Source organism: Pan paniscus, chromosome 1 (genome assembly GCF_029289425.2).
Source record: "Pan paniscus chromosome 1, NHGRI_mPanPan1-v2.0_pri, whole genome shotgun sequence".
Lineage (NCBI taxonomy): Eukaryota > Metazoa > Chordata > Mammalia > Primates > Hominidae > Pan > Pan paniscus.
The window spans coordinates 72,434,637-72,446,637 of NC_073249.2; the positions used below are offsets into that span (position 1 = coordinate 72,434,637).

The following is a 12,001-nucleotide window of genomic DNA, read 5'->3' on the forward strand; positions in this document are numbered from 1 at the left end:
TGCTTGCAGAGCATAGCAATATTTTATTAGCAGGTATTAAATATATTATTTAGTATTAGAGGTATTAGTCTCAAGCATTAGGGCAGATTAGCATGTGATGTATCGTTCTTTGGGGTTACAATTAAAACTTGAATTCCTAATTGTTATTATCCAATGCACGGTTGGAACTATATTGTGATTTTGCTCTTAATTCCACAATGAGTTCACCAACATTGACAATCCAGTACTAATTAATGACAATTCTTTATTTGCAACTGTGTCTGTGAATAGCTGGTTCACATATTTTGATTATTATGGACTTTAAAGGTGACAGTTTCAACTGAGGACAGCCTTTTCTTATTACGGCATTTCTTAGCCAAGCTTTCTGAAAAACTCTGTGCTAAACTCATGGTTTCAAGCCTTTGAAAGCCTCTTAAAGGATGCTACCCATCCCTTACACCCCCTCTTCTTCCACCTGTGTTCTAGAAGCAAAGTCTTTGGCCTGCTCCTTTGACACAAGTTCTTCTACACCAAGCACCCTATCACTGTCCCAGAACAGACGAATCAAACATCAATCACAGGTAACAGATGACTAGGTCAAATATAGACATTTCTACCTCTGTAATTCATATTGGTTAGGCCGTCTATCAATATGATACTTGCATCTGGAATCAAAGGCACCACTAAATATTTACCAATGTGTAGTAGTACTTTTAGACGGAGTTGGTACACTAAGCTTCATAGTTTAAACCTCCAGATAGGCAAGATATGGAAAGCTTAGTAAATGGATGCGTATATTCCCTAGAACCAAATACATCACGCCATCATCTTCCTGAAACCCTCCCAAGACAAGAGATCTCATATCTCTGAAATAAAGAGACACAGCATCCTTACTAATAATTCCATAGGTGCGATTTTCTCCCAGTCTGGTTGCTGATACAAAGACAGAAGGCTGAGGTTTCCCATCCCTCACCACAACTGTGGGACTGGCCTAGGTGGGATGTGAGCCCTCATGTGATGACTCTGTTCCCACTGGGGCAGTCATGCTTGTGCTACTGAGGCTCCACACTGCTTTGTGCACTGTACATTCTCAATGGCTGTCCTCCCCACTCTGAGTATTGCTGTGCCTGGCAGTTGACAGTTTGCTAAAGGTGCACCTTTAATTAATGAGTAAGAGTCCCTGTCCATCCACTCCTACTGCCTGTAGACATACACTTTCAGAGTGCTAAAATCAGACTCCAGTATCTACCACTCAAACCCCATCACTGGAAGGTATCAAAGCCTTCCCACCACTTGTCAACCCCTTCCCACCAAAAGCATCCTCATCGGGTACATCTCAGCACTCCTGCTGATGATGTCATCTGCCTATTCCATCTCCCATGGGTGAGGAGCTCTGTACAAACTTCCCAAAGCAAGCAGTGACTTTAACTAGAAATAGACAGCCAATAACCATGCTCACCCCAGATCATCCTATCACTCTGTATTTCTACCCTGGAAGCCTTCAGGAAAGTGGTGAAGAAAGAAATGCCCCAGGCTGCTTATCTACCAAGGATTTCAGTTTCTTATACGTTGAAAGACCATGCAATGATTAAATATAATGTCAAATTCTTCTGCATGCAATAATAAACATAGAAGGCCCCTGGGCAGAGAGACATAATCATTGTCTCATTGTCTTCCATTTCACTTTATGCCAACTGAGATATACCACAGGTAGGAAATGAAATATTTCATATTTATGTGGTGACTCTCTCCTGAATAAAATGGGGGTTGTCATGCCTATGCATTGTGGTTGGAATGTGAAGCATAGACAAAGAAGTGATTCTCCAAAACAGATGCTATGAAGTGATTCTCATACCACCTGGAGGGAGGCACTAGGAGAAAAGGATGCATTGTTCTGTGTTGTATACATCAAAGCTGCTATTTGGGTTGGGAATGTGGTAATCAGACAGAATGGAGGGAGCCGATGCTACATTTCCGTCTTTCCCAATTTTCTCAAAGGGTGATCCCAGACCATAAGATGCAGCGTATGGGAAATTCTCCTAGTGTCTGCAGCGGTGTCGACAAAGAGGAGCCCCTTTAGCAGGACTTTGCCCAGTGCAAAGACTGCAGTTCCTCTTACGAGCAAGACCTTTTTAATTACTCTCCCCATGTGGGAAATCCTGGTTTTAGGACCCATGTTAGCCCTCACACCCAGGGAGAAAAAAAAGGTGATGGGAGTGTAGTGAGATAACTCTCTGGGATAGTACTACCTCGCTTCTCATTTAACCTCTCTCTCTCATACACCCCTCACAGCCCAGTCAACACAGGCACTCATTCACTTGTGTAACTTGTGTATCTGTCAATCAACCAGCTTCCCACACAGTACTATCCCCGCTTCATGGACACTCTTGTGTCATGCAAATAGCAATTAAAAAGAAAAATCCAGGTAACCCAGGGGACTACACTCTCTTTTTTTTTCTTTTTTCTCTCATTTTTCCCCCTAAAAAAGGCCTTTTCCAAAAATATATTAAACCAGGTAAATGTTTACTTAGATGTTCAGGTGGTTGGAGCAGATTGACAAGGAAAACAATCACAAAATAAATAATTTTGTTTTGTTTTTGTTATTTTTTTTAAAAAAGAACATTTCCTACACATTGTCTCTCTCTAACTTGACAGAGCTTCTTTCTTCGACAGAGAGATGCTGTTGGAAAGGAGCTCTGAAGGGACCACAAGGGGAACTGGGAACAATTCAGGGCCCTGAAACTTGGTGAGGGGAGGAGGCAGCAGAGAGGGAGGAGTAAGGGAGGGGAGCAAGGAGGCCGCTGCCTGCCCTTGGCGCTGGTTCCTGTTGGTTGTACTTCTTGTGTTTCCCAGTCAGCGTCTGGGAGGGCACAGAGGAGGCAGCATACAAAAGTAAGAACCAATGTCAGGATTCACAAAACAACAACATTTTAAGAAATCTGGTTAAAAAGAATACAAAAGTGACTCCACAGAGGGGAAGGAAGAGCTCCGACCCCTCCCATTGTTGTCCCCTCTTGCTTTCTTGAATGACAAGAATCACTTTTAGGATTTTTGTTTGTTTCATGGTTCGGCTGGTTCTTTTTCTTAATCTCTTCCTTGGCTCCTTTCTTTCAATTGCATTCATTTTACAAAGCACCAATCAACTTTACAGATCTGAGGCTGCTTAGTTGTAGCCTCCCTGTGCCAGTGTGTGTGTGTGTGTGTGTGTGTGTATGTGTGCGCGCACGCACGCAGTAGCTGTTTCTCTCTCGCCTGCTTCAGCTCGAGCCTCGAGGTCCCATCTACTGGATGCTGAAAGTCTCGTGGGAGCGCACCCTGTTGGCACTAAGGTGAGGGCTTAGATTATCTTTGTACCCCAGATTCGTGGATCCCCTCCTTGCCCAGTGCTGAAGTGGGCCACCCATTAGCTACAGAGTTTGCCGGTCTCATATTCCACAGGGTTTGGCAGCTTAGAATTGAAAGCCCTCAGGGAGGACTGGATCCTGCCCACCTCATTGTTGGCCAGCTTAAGCCGATGCCGGAGCAAGCAGGAGAAAAGGTCAAGTCGGACTTTGCCAGGTGGAGAAAGCTGGTTCACCCGGTCCCTGAGCTCAATGAGCTGCAAGAGTGCAGAGTCCTGGGAACCTTGAGTATATGGGTAGTCCAACTGGAGAATTAAGTCCCGGATAGCATCTGGGTCAAAGGGCAGGCTGTAGCCAAAGACCTGCAAGGTGTTAATTTTCATGTAACCCAAATTCTTAGAGGGATCAGTCATCTCCAGGGGCTCATAGTAGATTGTCTCATTGGAGCTGTCATCCAGGGACTTGATTCGGCTCCGTAGGTAAACATGAACTGTCTCAAAGAAAGTCTTCCACCTATTCCCCAAGGTGATAGTCCAGTTTTGGCACTGGGCAGCTGCATCCACGTTAGTCCTTTCCCAGTCAGGAAAGCTGCCCTCATTCACAGGCATGAACCAGCTCTCAGAGTGGCTGCCCCCAAAAGGGTTGACGTAGATGGCCATGACAGGCTCCAGGGTGCTGTTCTTGGTGAGACAGATCTGCAAAGACAAGGCCAACATCACGTGCACCAGCCCAGGCTTGTACTTGTTGCTTTTCAGGGTGAGCAGCATGCGCTTCCTCCAGGAAGGGTCAAACCAGCTGCCCAGCCGCATGTCATTGCTGATGAAGATGGAGTGTACCTCAATGCGGCTATCCTGCTTCTGCAGCAGGTACTTTAGCTCCAGGTCCTGCAAGTCTGTCTCCAGCCCAAGAAAGTTTTCCAGGGACTCGGCCACCTCTGGCCGGCACAGCCCCTGGGCCAGCACATAGCCCGGGTTGCAGCTCCCACAGCGTGTGCTATTGTCTGGAGCACAGTGGGCACACGCGGGCCCTTCGCCCAAGGCACATGGGATGGGGCCCTGGCAGGAAGATTGGTCATAGGGGCAGGTGCAGCTGTGGCTCTGTTCCAGGAAAGTGCCAGGAAAGGTGCTTTCCCCACAGTAGAGGAGGGACTGGATTCGGTTCCACCAGTAGGACAAGGACCTTGGGGAGCAGAGATAAAATGAAGAGTCAAAAGAAGTCACACACTGACACCCTCCTTAAGGGCAGCAAGACATTGACCACTAGGCATGGAAGGCAATGAGGAAAATAAAATCCCCAAGATCTCTGAGTGGCAGAAACTCTACTTTGCTACTTTGGACTGATTGAGCAAAGCCTAGAGCTCTGTGTCTGATGGGTCAGCACCAGAAATACTGGACACCAAATTTGTACTGAGAGCAACTAGGCTCATCTCTCCCAAGTCCTACTTCATTCCCTTATTCAAAAACCTACAGAGGATCTCCAGCCTCTTTTGTGTCAAATCTGTTTTCAGCCTTCTAAATAAGATGGTTCTTCAAATCTTCTAACTTCTTGCCAACTTCCATTCCCTCTTCAAGGTTTCTGTCCTTTCTATTCTCTCTGCTCCTCTCACTCCTCCACCAAGAACAGAAATTTTATATGGCTGATTCTCTTAAAATTTTGATTTTAGCTCTTATGTTACCTCTTCAAAGAAGTCTTTCCTGATGTCCCTGCCAAAAGAACCACCGCACTCATTCTCCATCACGTAACCCTGTTTTATTCAATCCATGACAATTATCAGTATCTGAAATTATTTATTTATTGTTTACTTGTTTATAAACAGCTTCACTGTTAGTAAATACCATGAAAGAAGGAACACTGTCTTGAGACCAACAGCTTCTCAGAAATGAGAATTGTTTCTGTGCATGGTAAGCCTTTAATCATTATTTGTTGAAAGAAGAACAAATGAACTCCTCTCAAAACCACTTCTTCGTATGCTTCTCTTCTTACCTGTGCCTCTGATAGAGCCGTACCACTGGGTTGCTGGCCGTGAAGGCAGCTCCTTTGCCTGGAAGACTGTCCTACCTCACGTGTACCAGATCATTTCCCTCTCTTCCCACAAAATGTGGCCAAGACTTTCTTCTCCAAGGAAGCTTTCATTTCTGATTTTACCTCTAGGAGACTATCCGTTTGATTTATGTTCTACCACCATAAATTTAAGTGGTTGCCACATAGTTATAATTTTCTAGTTTTTATGTTTCTGTTTGTTAAATCTTTCCAATTCATGAATACCCCTGCAGCTTAATAGTAAGGCATGGAATATGGATTCAAAAACTTGTCATATAAATAAATGAATCAGTGGATGAACAAGTGGATACTTGTAATGATACAGCCCCACTGTATCCCTGAGGGTGCAGGTCTCCACTTTTTTTCCTCCTGTGACCCAGAGCAGAATCATTTGTTTGACACAAGCCAGTGTGTGTGTTTTTCATCAGATGCAATTGCTGGATGAAATTTAACTCCATCCCTTTTTTTCTAAGACTTATTAAAATGGAAATCAGTAAATGAGAATTAGAGTATTACTAGAATAACATTTGAATCAACTATAATTTAGATAATAGTAAAATCAGCCCATCTTTTTTTCTCTCTCTCACTTCAGACGCAACTCACAGCTGAGAATGACACACGTGAGTAGGTCAAGATAACTGGAAGGCTATGTGTGAGTCACCACTCCCTGATCCCCTACATTGGACAGAGGGTTCTCCTTGGCCTCAGCAGCTGTCAGGGGAGGTGCTGAGCTCTGGCTGTAGCATCCAGGGGGTGCTCACCTCTCCTTGGGCAGGCGGAAGCGAGGCTGGCGATGGCAGCGCTTGCAGAGGTTGAAGAGCCGGCGGACGATCCGATGGGTCTTTTTGAACAGCACTTTCAAGCCAGCTCCCAGCTGCTGGTAGCGGTGCTGAAGGCTGGTGTCCATGGCCCAGAACTGGGAGATAGCTGTGGAGTTCAGGAACCGGTCATCGGGCAGCCTTTTCAGCAGGGCCTGGAACTCTTCTGTGGACAAGAACACAGGACCTGAGCTGACGGGTAGCTATGCAGAACTCTGGTAGGGGCAAGTGGACGCTGCCCAGATCCAGGGCCCTTCAAAGTTACTGCATGAGGAAGGAGGCTGCACACCCATTCTCCCAGGTGCATTTTTAAAAAAATCAACAACTTTATTGAGAAATAATTAACATGTTGTAAAATATGGCCTCGGGAACTTTCTCATCTTTTCTGCTCCTATGCCTCTGAATTTCAAAACAGATCTCTGCCACCCTCAGAGGGGCCAGAGTTCCTGCTATTGCTAATGACCTTGGATGCATCTCTTTCCCCCTTTATACTTCCTTCTAAGACATCCACAACACTATCTCAAGGCCAATCCTCTTCAATAACACCACAAAACCCATATGGAACATGTGGGGCCCTCATGAAGGTGAGTGTGCACCCAGACTGGCACATGTGGGCACAGAGAAGATGCAGCACCCAGCTCAGAAATCTTTCTATAAATCCTCCAGTCCCTGAGACCAGCCTCTCCCACCCATGTCCTCCTCTCTGACTCTCTAAGATACTCTTCTTCTCTTTTCAGCTTCAGCTCTTGGACAGATATCCATTCTGCCCTACAGCAAATTTAGAAGCAACCTGCCTTCTGCTTCAAAGCTTCTGCTGAGTCTAGGTTCTCCTTAGAGCTTCCTGGGCACACCATGACTTCTGAACTCATGCTCAGGTTTCTGTGCATTGCTCTGCTTTTCCTTGGGACCTGCAGCTACCAGGTCTCCTGGTAGAGGTCTAGAGAGCCCTGATTTATTCATCAGCAGTAACTCATAGTAGTAAAGGCCCAAAGTCATGTTATGGACCATAACCCACCACCATAGCCCAAAGCATGAGGCTGGAGACTGGAATGTCATATTCTCCTTCACTACCGAATGCCTTGTCCAGGACTTAAAATGGCAATCCCTGGGGCCTCAGCTCATTTTGATTTCTCATGTACCTGGTTCCTCATCTCCTCAGAAGATTGGAGAATCATGCCTAGTAATGGCACTAACATCTAGTATGTGCATAGTTAAAACATTTGAGTGTATGGAAGAGCATGCAGAGCAAAAAGACTAATCCCATGTGTCTGCCATTAGTTTTTGCCATTTTGCCATATTGGCTTCAGATTTTTTTTTCTTTAAGAAATAAAGCAAACCAAATATACTGCATGTGAGGGCCCTACACTTCCCTTTCTCTCTATCCAGATGTAACCACTCTCTTGATGTTTTCTTTTCTATTATCACATATTTTTTATTTTTCAACAAATGTAGTTATCCATTAAAATACCATGTATTGGGTATCCTGTTTGTAAACATTATATAAATAGTATTACATATGTATTATATTTAATAAATTATAGTATTATATGAAGACATTATATAAATATATATAATGTAACCTTTTTGTCTTGCTTTGTTTTATTCAACATCATGTTTTTGAACTATATCCACATAAATATCATTCATTTAGTGTCGAAATGTGCAAATATACCATGCAGAGTTCTTTATACATTGAGCATCTACATGATCTCATGTGAGCCTTCCATTCACTATTATCACTCTCCCTCTTTTTCAGATGAGGAAACTTGAGACCTTGAGAAGCTGCACGGCTAATCCAAGGTCATAAAGTTTGTCAAACCAGGCAAGGATGCAAAACCAGTTCTCTTGAATCTAGGTCTCAAGGTAACTGATATTAGCTTTAACAGCAACAAACAACAACTGAATTGTATTGAATGTCATCTAGAACCATTCTATGCACTTCATTGATTCAACAGATATTTATAGCGAACCTTATGTGCAAGCATTGCTCTAGGCACTGTGGAAGCAGTAGCAAACAAGACAAACAAGGTCTATGCCCTTAATTATGTTTATCTTTGTTTATTAAGTCCTTAAAACACACCTATGTAAATGGACATAATACCAATGTCCTAGAAAAAAATGAAACCACTTGAGCCTCAGGGTGGTGATATAACCTGCTTGAGGTCACAGACACAATTAAGTGGTCATGTCAGGATCCCCATGAGGATCCTCAACTCTCAAGTTTTGTTCTCCCCATGTTCTTGCTCTGTACCTCACAGCCACCTCTCATTGACAGGGAGGAATTCTGGGTCAGCTGGCTGCTCACCTGACTCTTCAAACTGCCGGTTGTGAGTGGCCCAGGAGTCCTGGATCTGCAGCAGGCTGTCCTCCATGGCCTGGATGTCAGCATCAGGGCAGTTGCATTCAGGGAAGGTGGGGCTGCACTTGCACCAGCAGTCATTCTCCTTGCAGACGAGCTCACCCTCAGAGCTGCACGTGATGTAGCTGAGTGCTGCAGCTACAAAGCGCTCACGCAGATACTCAGGCAGCAGCACCTGAAGGCCTGGGGAAAGGATGTGTCAAGGAATCTCTGGGAAGAACCAGTGAGGACTCAGTTTCCCATGCCCAAGCCTGCAGGAATCCCAGCTGGAGTTCTGCTGACTTGTGCATCCTGGGCCCAAGCATGGGCACCACAGTGCCTAATCCTGCTGAGCTGGTTGGGGGAGAAGGCTACTGCTGCCCCAGTGACAGATGGGGGAGGATCTGAAAATGCAGATGGGAAAATCAAAGCCCAAGGCTTAGCTAAACCCCTCAGATCAGCCAAATTGAGAGCGTGCATATCATAAGAACAGGCTTATTGGCTACACATCAGCATTTCTGGGATGGAAACAGGAAGATGTTTCAGATAAAAGAAGAGCTTACAGCCTTCTTGGGTGAGAAAACAAGGTTTGATGGGCTTTTTGCCCTGCCTCCTGTAGCCATCCTGTTTATAGCTTAACTGAGATTAGCAGTAGGCATCCTAGGACATTATTGAATTCTGACCCTTCTGGGCCTCCCCACCCTAGCTCTGATGACCAAGGAAGCTGTCCTGGTTAAGAGATAGGAACAGATATTGTGGGGATACAGTGCCCAGGTACTATGTTGAGTACTTTTTATATATGATTGCAAATAACATTTGTGCTCATATTGAGGTTTTTATAGGTAAGGAAATCCAAGCCCTAAGACCACAGTGACCTGCCCAAATCACAGCATTCATAGAATCTGCTTAGTGTCAGATCCTGCCCTTGTCTCATCAGCTAATACTATATAACTGGGACTGGCTGTCCTATTTCAATAGGATTTAACTCTGAAGAAGATTTGAAGGTGGGATGGTGGTCAATGCCCTGAGATCAGTCATGCCTGGATAGATATGAATGGCTCTCAGCTCTCTTCCAATTAACTTCTGATCTTGGATAGAATGCACTAAATTGCTCTGAGCTTCAGTTTTCTCACCCAACTGCAGTAACTACCAGTTTACCTACAGCAGAACATACTCCTAGTTGGCTTCAAGCCACTCACAAGGCGGCTGCTGGAAGCTTACCAAAGGATGAACAAAGGGTAGGCATGCCTTTGGATGCAGTCTGGGCCACGTTCGAGGTCAGATCTGCAGGAGGCTCCCCAGTAGCGACACTGTGAGACCTTGTGCCAGGAAAGTGAGGAATATGAGAACTTCTGGATATGGTGAGCTCCTCTTTCCTCAAACGTCTGCCAGCTCTTTATTTTTAGGCCCTTGACCTTGTCCTTGGCAGGAAACCAGAGAACTCAAAGTATGTATCCCAGTCTCAGCAGACCTCAAAATATAACTTAAAATTGCTAGCAGCAGTGGGTGTTTGTTGTTCTTTCTTGAGGTCTACCTCCAATTCTGTACTGCCCCTAAATTTTCCTTCCTTGGCACTGTGCCTACTGTGGCATTTGAGTGGTTCCCCTCACACACCCAATCCACATGCTTGCTTTCAACACTCACCCTCTCCAAGTCCTTTCATTTCACCTCCCCCATCACTTCCCTCCTCCTCACCAGAACACTTCCCATGCTATAAAATCAGTGCCCCGACAAATGTCTGCATGAGTGTTGGGCTATAAAATTAAATAGCATAAACTATTCCAAATGAACAACTAGACATTTTGAACTTCACTCACTGCTACTTTCCAGACACAAACCCAGCCCATCCAGGGACATCAGTGAAGAGGAATGCTAATTGCCTTAGGTAGCTCTAAATAAACGAGTTTTTAGTCCTCTTTCTTATATATTTCTTAATTCCTAAAGCATTGCTGGGTCGCATTTGACTCAGGTTGCCTGGAATTTGTAATCGTAGATCCTGAGTGAGGGTTATTGATTTTGTAATGCTGAGACAATAATATCTTAAACAGAATACAATTCAGTTAGGCCTTGAGAAAAATAAAGTTTTCCCACTGAATCAGTTTGCATAGCCCTGCCCCCAGGATGCCTGCGGGGAACAGACAGCAAGAGATGCATGTCTCCCCTTAGCCCTCAGCCTCCAGGGTTAGTGTGGTTTTCTTTCCTTTATCTTTCACAGTTTTGCTTGTTCTGTCTCAGATCAAAAGTCTTATTCTTCTCAAACTCATCTCCTGACTTTGAATTGCCCATGTGCAAGATTACAGACAAATAACAGAAAGCAGGGGCCACCTTCAAACTGTGGTTCCAGTAAGTAGTGGTCCCCCACTTTATACAGATCTTAGTTGAGCTGGAGATGGTAGTCTTCTAACCACTCTGTAAAGGCCAGCTATTCCTCAATGTGTCTTTAGGAGAAAGCAGAGGGTTTTCTGGGAAATGAAGATCGTTGAACTAGGTAAAGGCTTCTTATAAGGATGGGTATGCTGTTTCTTATAGGATTGTGACAGAGGACTTGAGATGGAATGTGAAGTGGGATGATTGAGGTGTCATGTGATATAAGCAATAGGTCTGGGGTATAGGACAAACCATACCAGAAAGTTTCTTAAAACATGATGGAAAGTTGTTAAATACAGGTTCCAAAACTTGTGGTAGTTCTTGTCTTAAGAAAGGTTTGATCAAATGGAACAGGCAGAATTTTTTCCCGCTATTTGATCTAGGAATTTTTTTTTTTAATCAGGTGTGAAAGGTATGAAAACCATCATAGTGCTGCTTACCAAGTAACTGTACTTTGTTCTCTGGACTCTGTACCAAGACAGAACTGACTGAGTCCAGATTGTCATAGTTGCTGCAGCCCAGAGGACCGGTCCTGGTCTCGGTGACCTAGAGAAGGAAGGAGTAGGGAGTGGGTTTAGATAACAAGTGGAGACTCCCTTTATACTTCCCTTCTCCAGCTGCTCCATCTCAGGTTCCACGTCCTGTCCTCGACCAGCTGTAGAAGTGATACGTTCCTTTTCGTACTCCAGAGGTATAAAGTCACTTTCTTCCTTGACCTGAGGCAGTGAGTATCTGTTACATATAGCTGGCAGCAGCAGTTATATATAAGTGAGAGCCTTTCAGAGAGAGCTAAAGGGAATTTGTGTCTGGAAAGGCGGAGAATGCTGGAGAAGGAGTGAAACCTTAAGCTCTAGTCACCCCTTCTCCCTCCAGAGGAAGGCAAGAGGCCATATGTGGTCCCTGTCAGCCTGCTGGAAAGCCCAGCTGCATCCACTTGATGTGGTACTCACAGACTTTACGGATCCTAAAGATGAAAAGCACTAGAGAAATATGAGTTACGAGTATTAGTATTAGTATTAAACATTTAAGTCCCACCTCGGCACTGAGACATCCTTAGAGAAAATCAGCTATGGGCTTACTGCATATTTTAATAAGTATATTAAATATACATAAACTCT

The 12,001-nt window shown here is 44.5% G+C and overlaps 1 protein-coding gene across 2 annotated transcripts in view; it reads right to left on the reverse strand.

The window, feature by feature from the left end:
- Positions 1–2,481: 2,481 nt before the first annotated feature.
- Positions 2,482–12,001, reverse strand: part of BRINP2 (BMP/retinoic acid inducible neural specific 2) — a 110,793-nt gene continuing 101,273 nt past the window's right edge. For both annotated transcript variants that reach the window (XM_008978356.5, XM_003824690.6), the window contains 4 exons: positions 11,324–11,429; positions 8,484–8,720; positions 6,122–6,344; positions 2,482–4,499 (listed from right to left, as the gene is read on the reverse strand). In XM_008978356.5, coding sequence (XP_008976604.1) covers positions 3,383–4,499; positions 6,122–6,344; positions 8,484–8,720; positions 11,324–11,429 — 1,683 coding nt within the window. In that variant the 3' untranslated portion in view covers positions 2,482–3,382. The remainder of the gene's footprint in view (positions 4,500–6,121; positions 6,345–8,483; positions 8,721–11,323; positions 11,430–12,001) is intronic.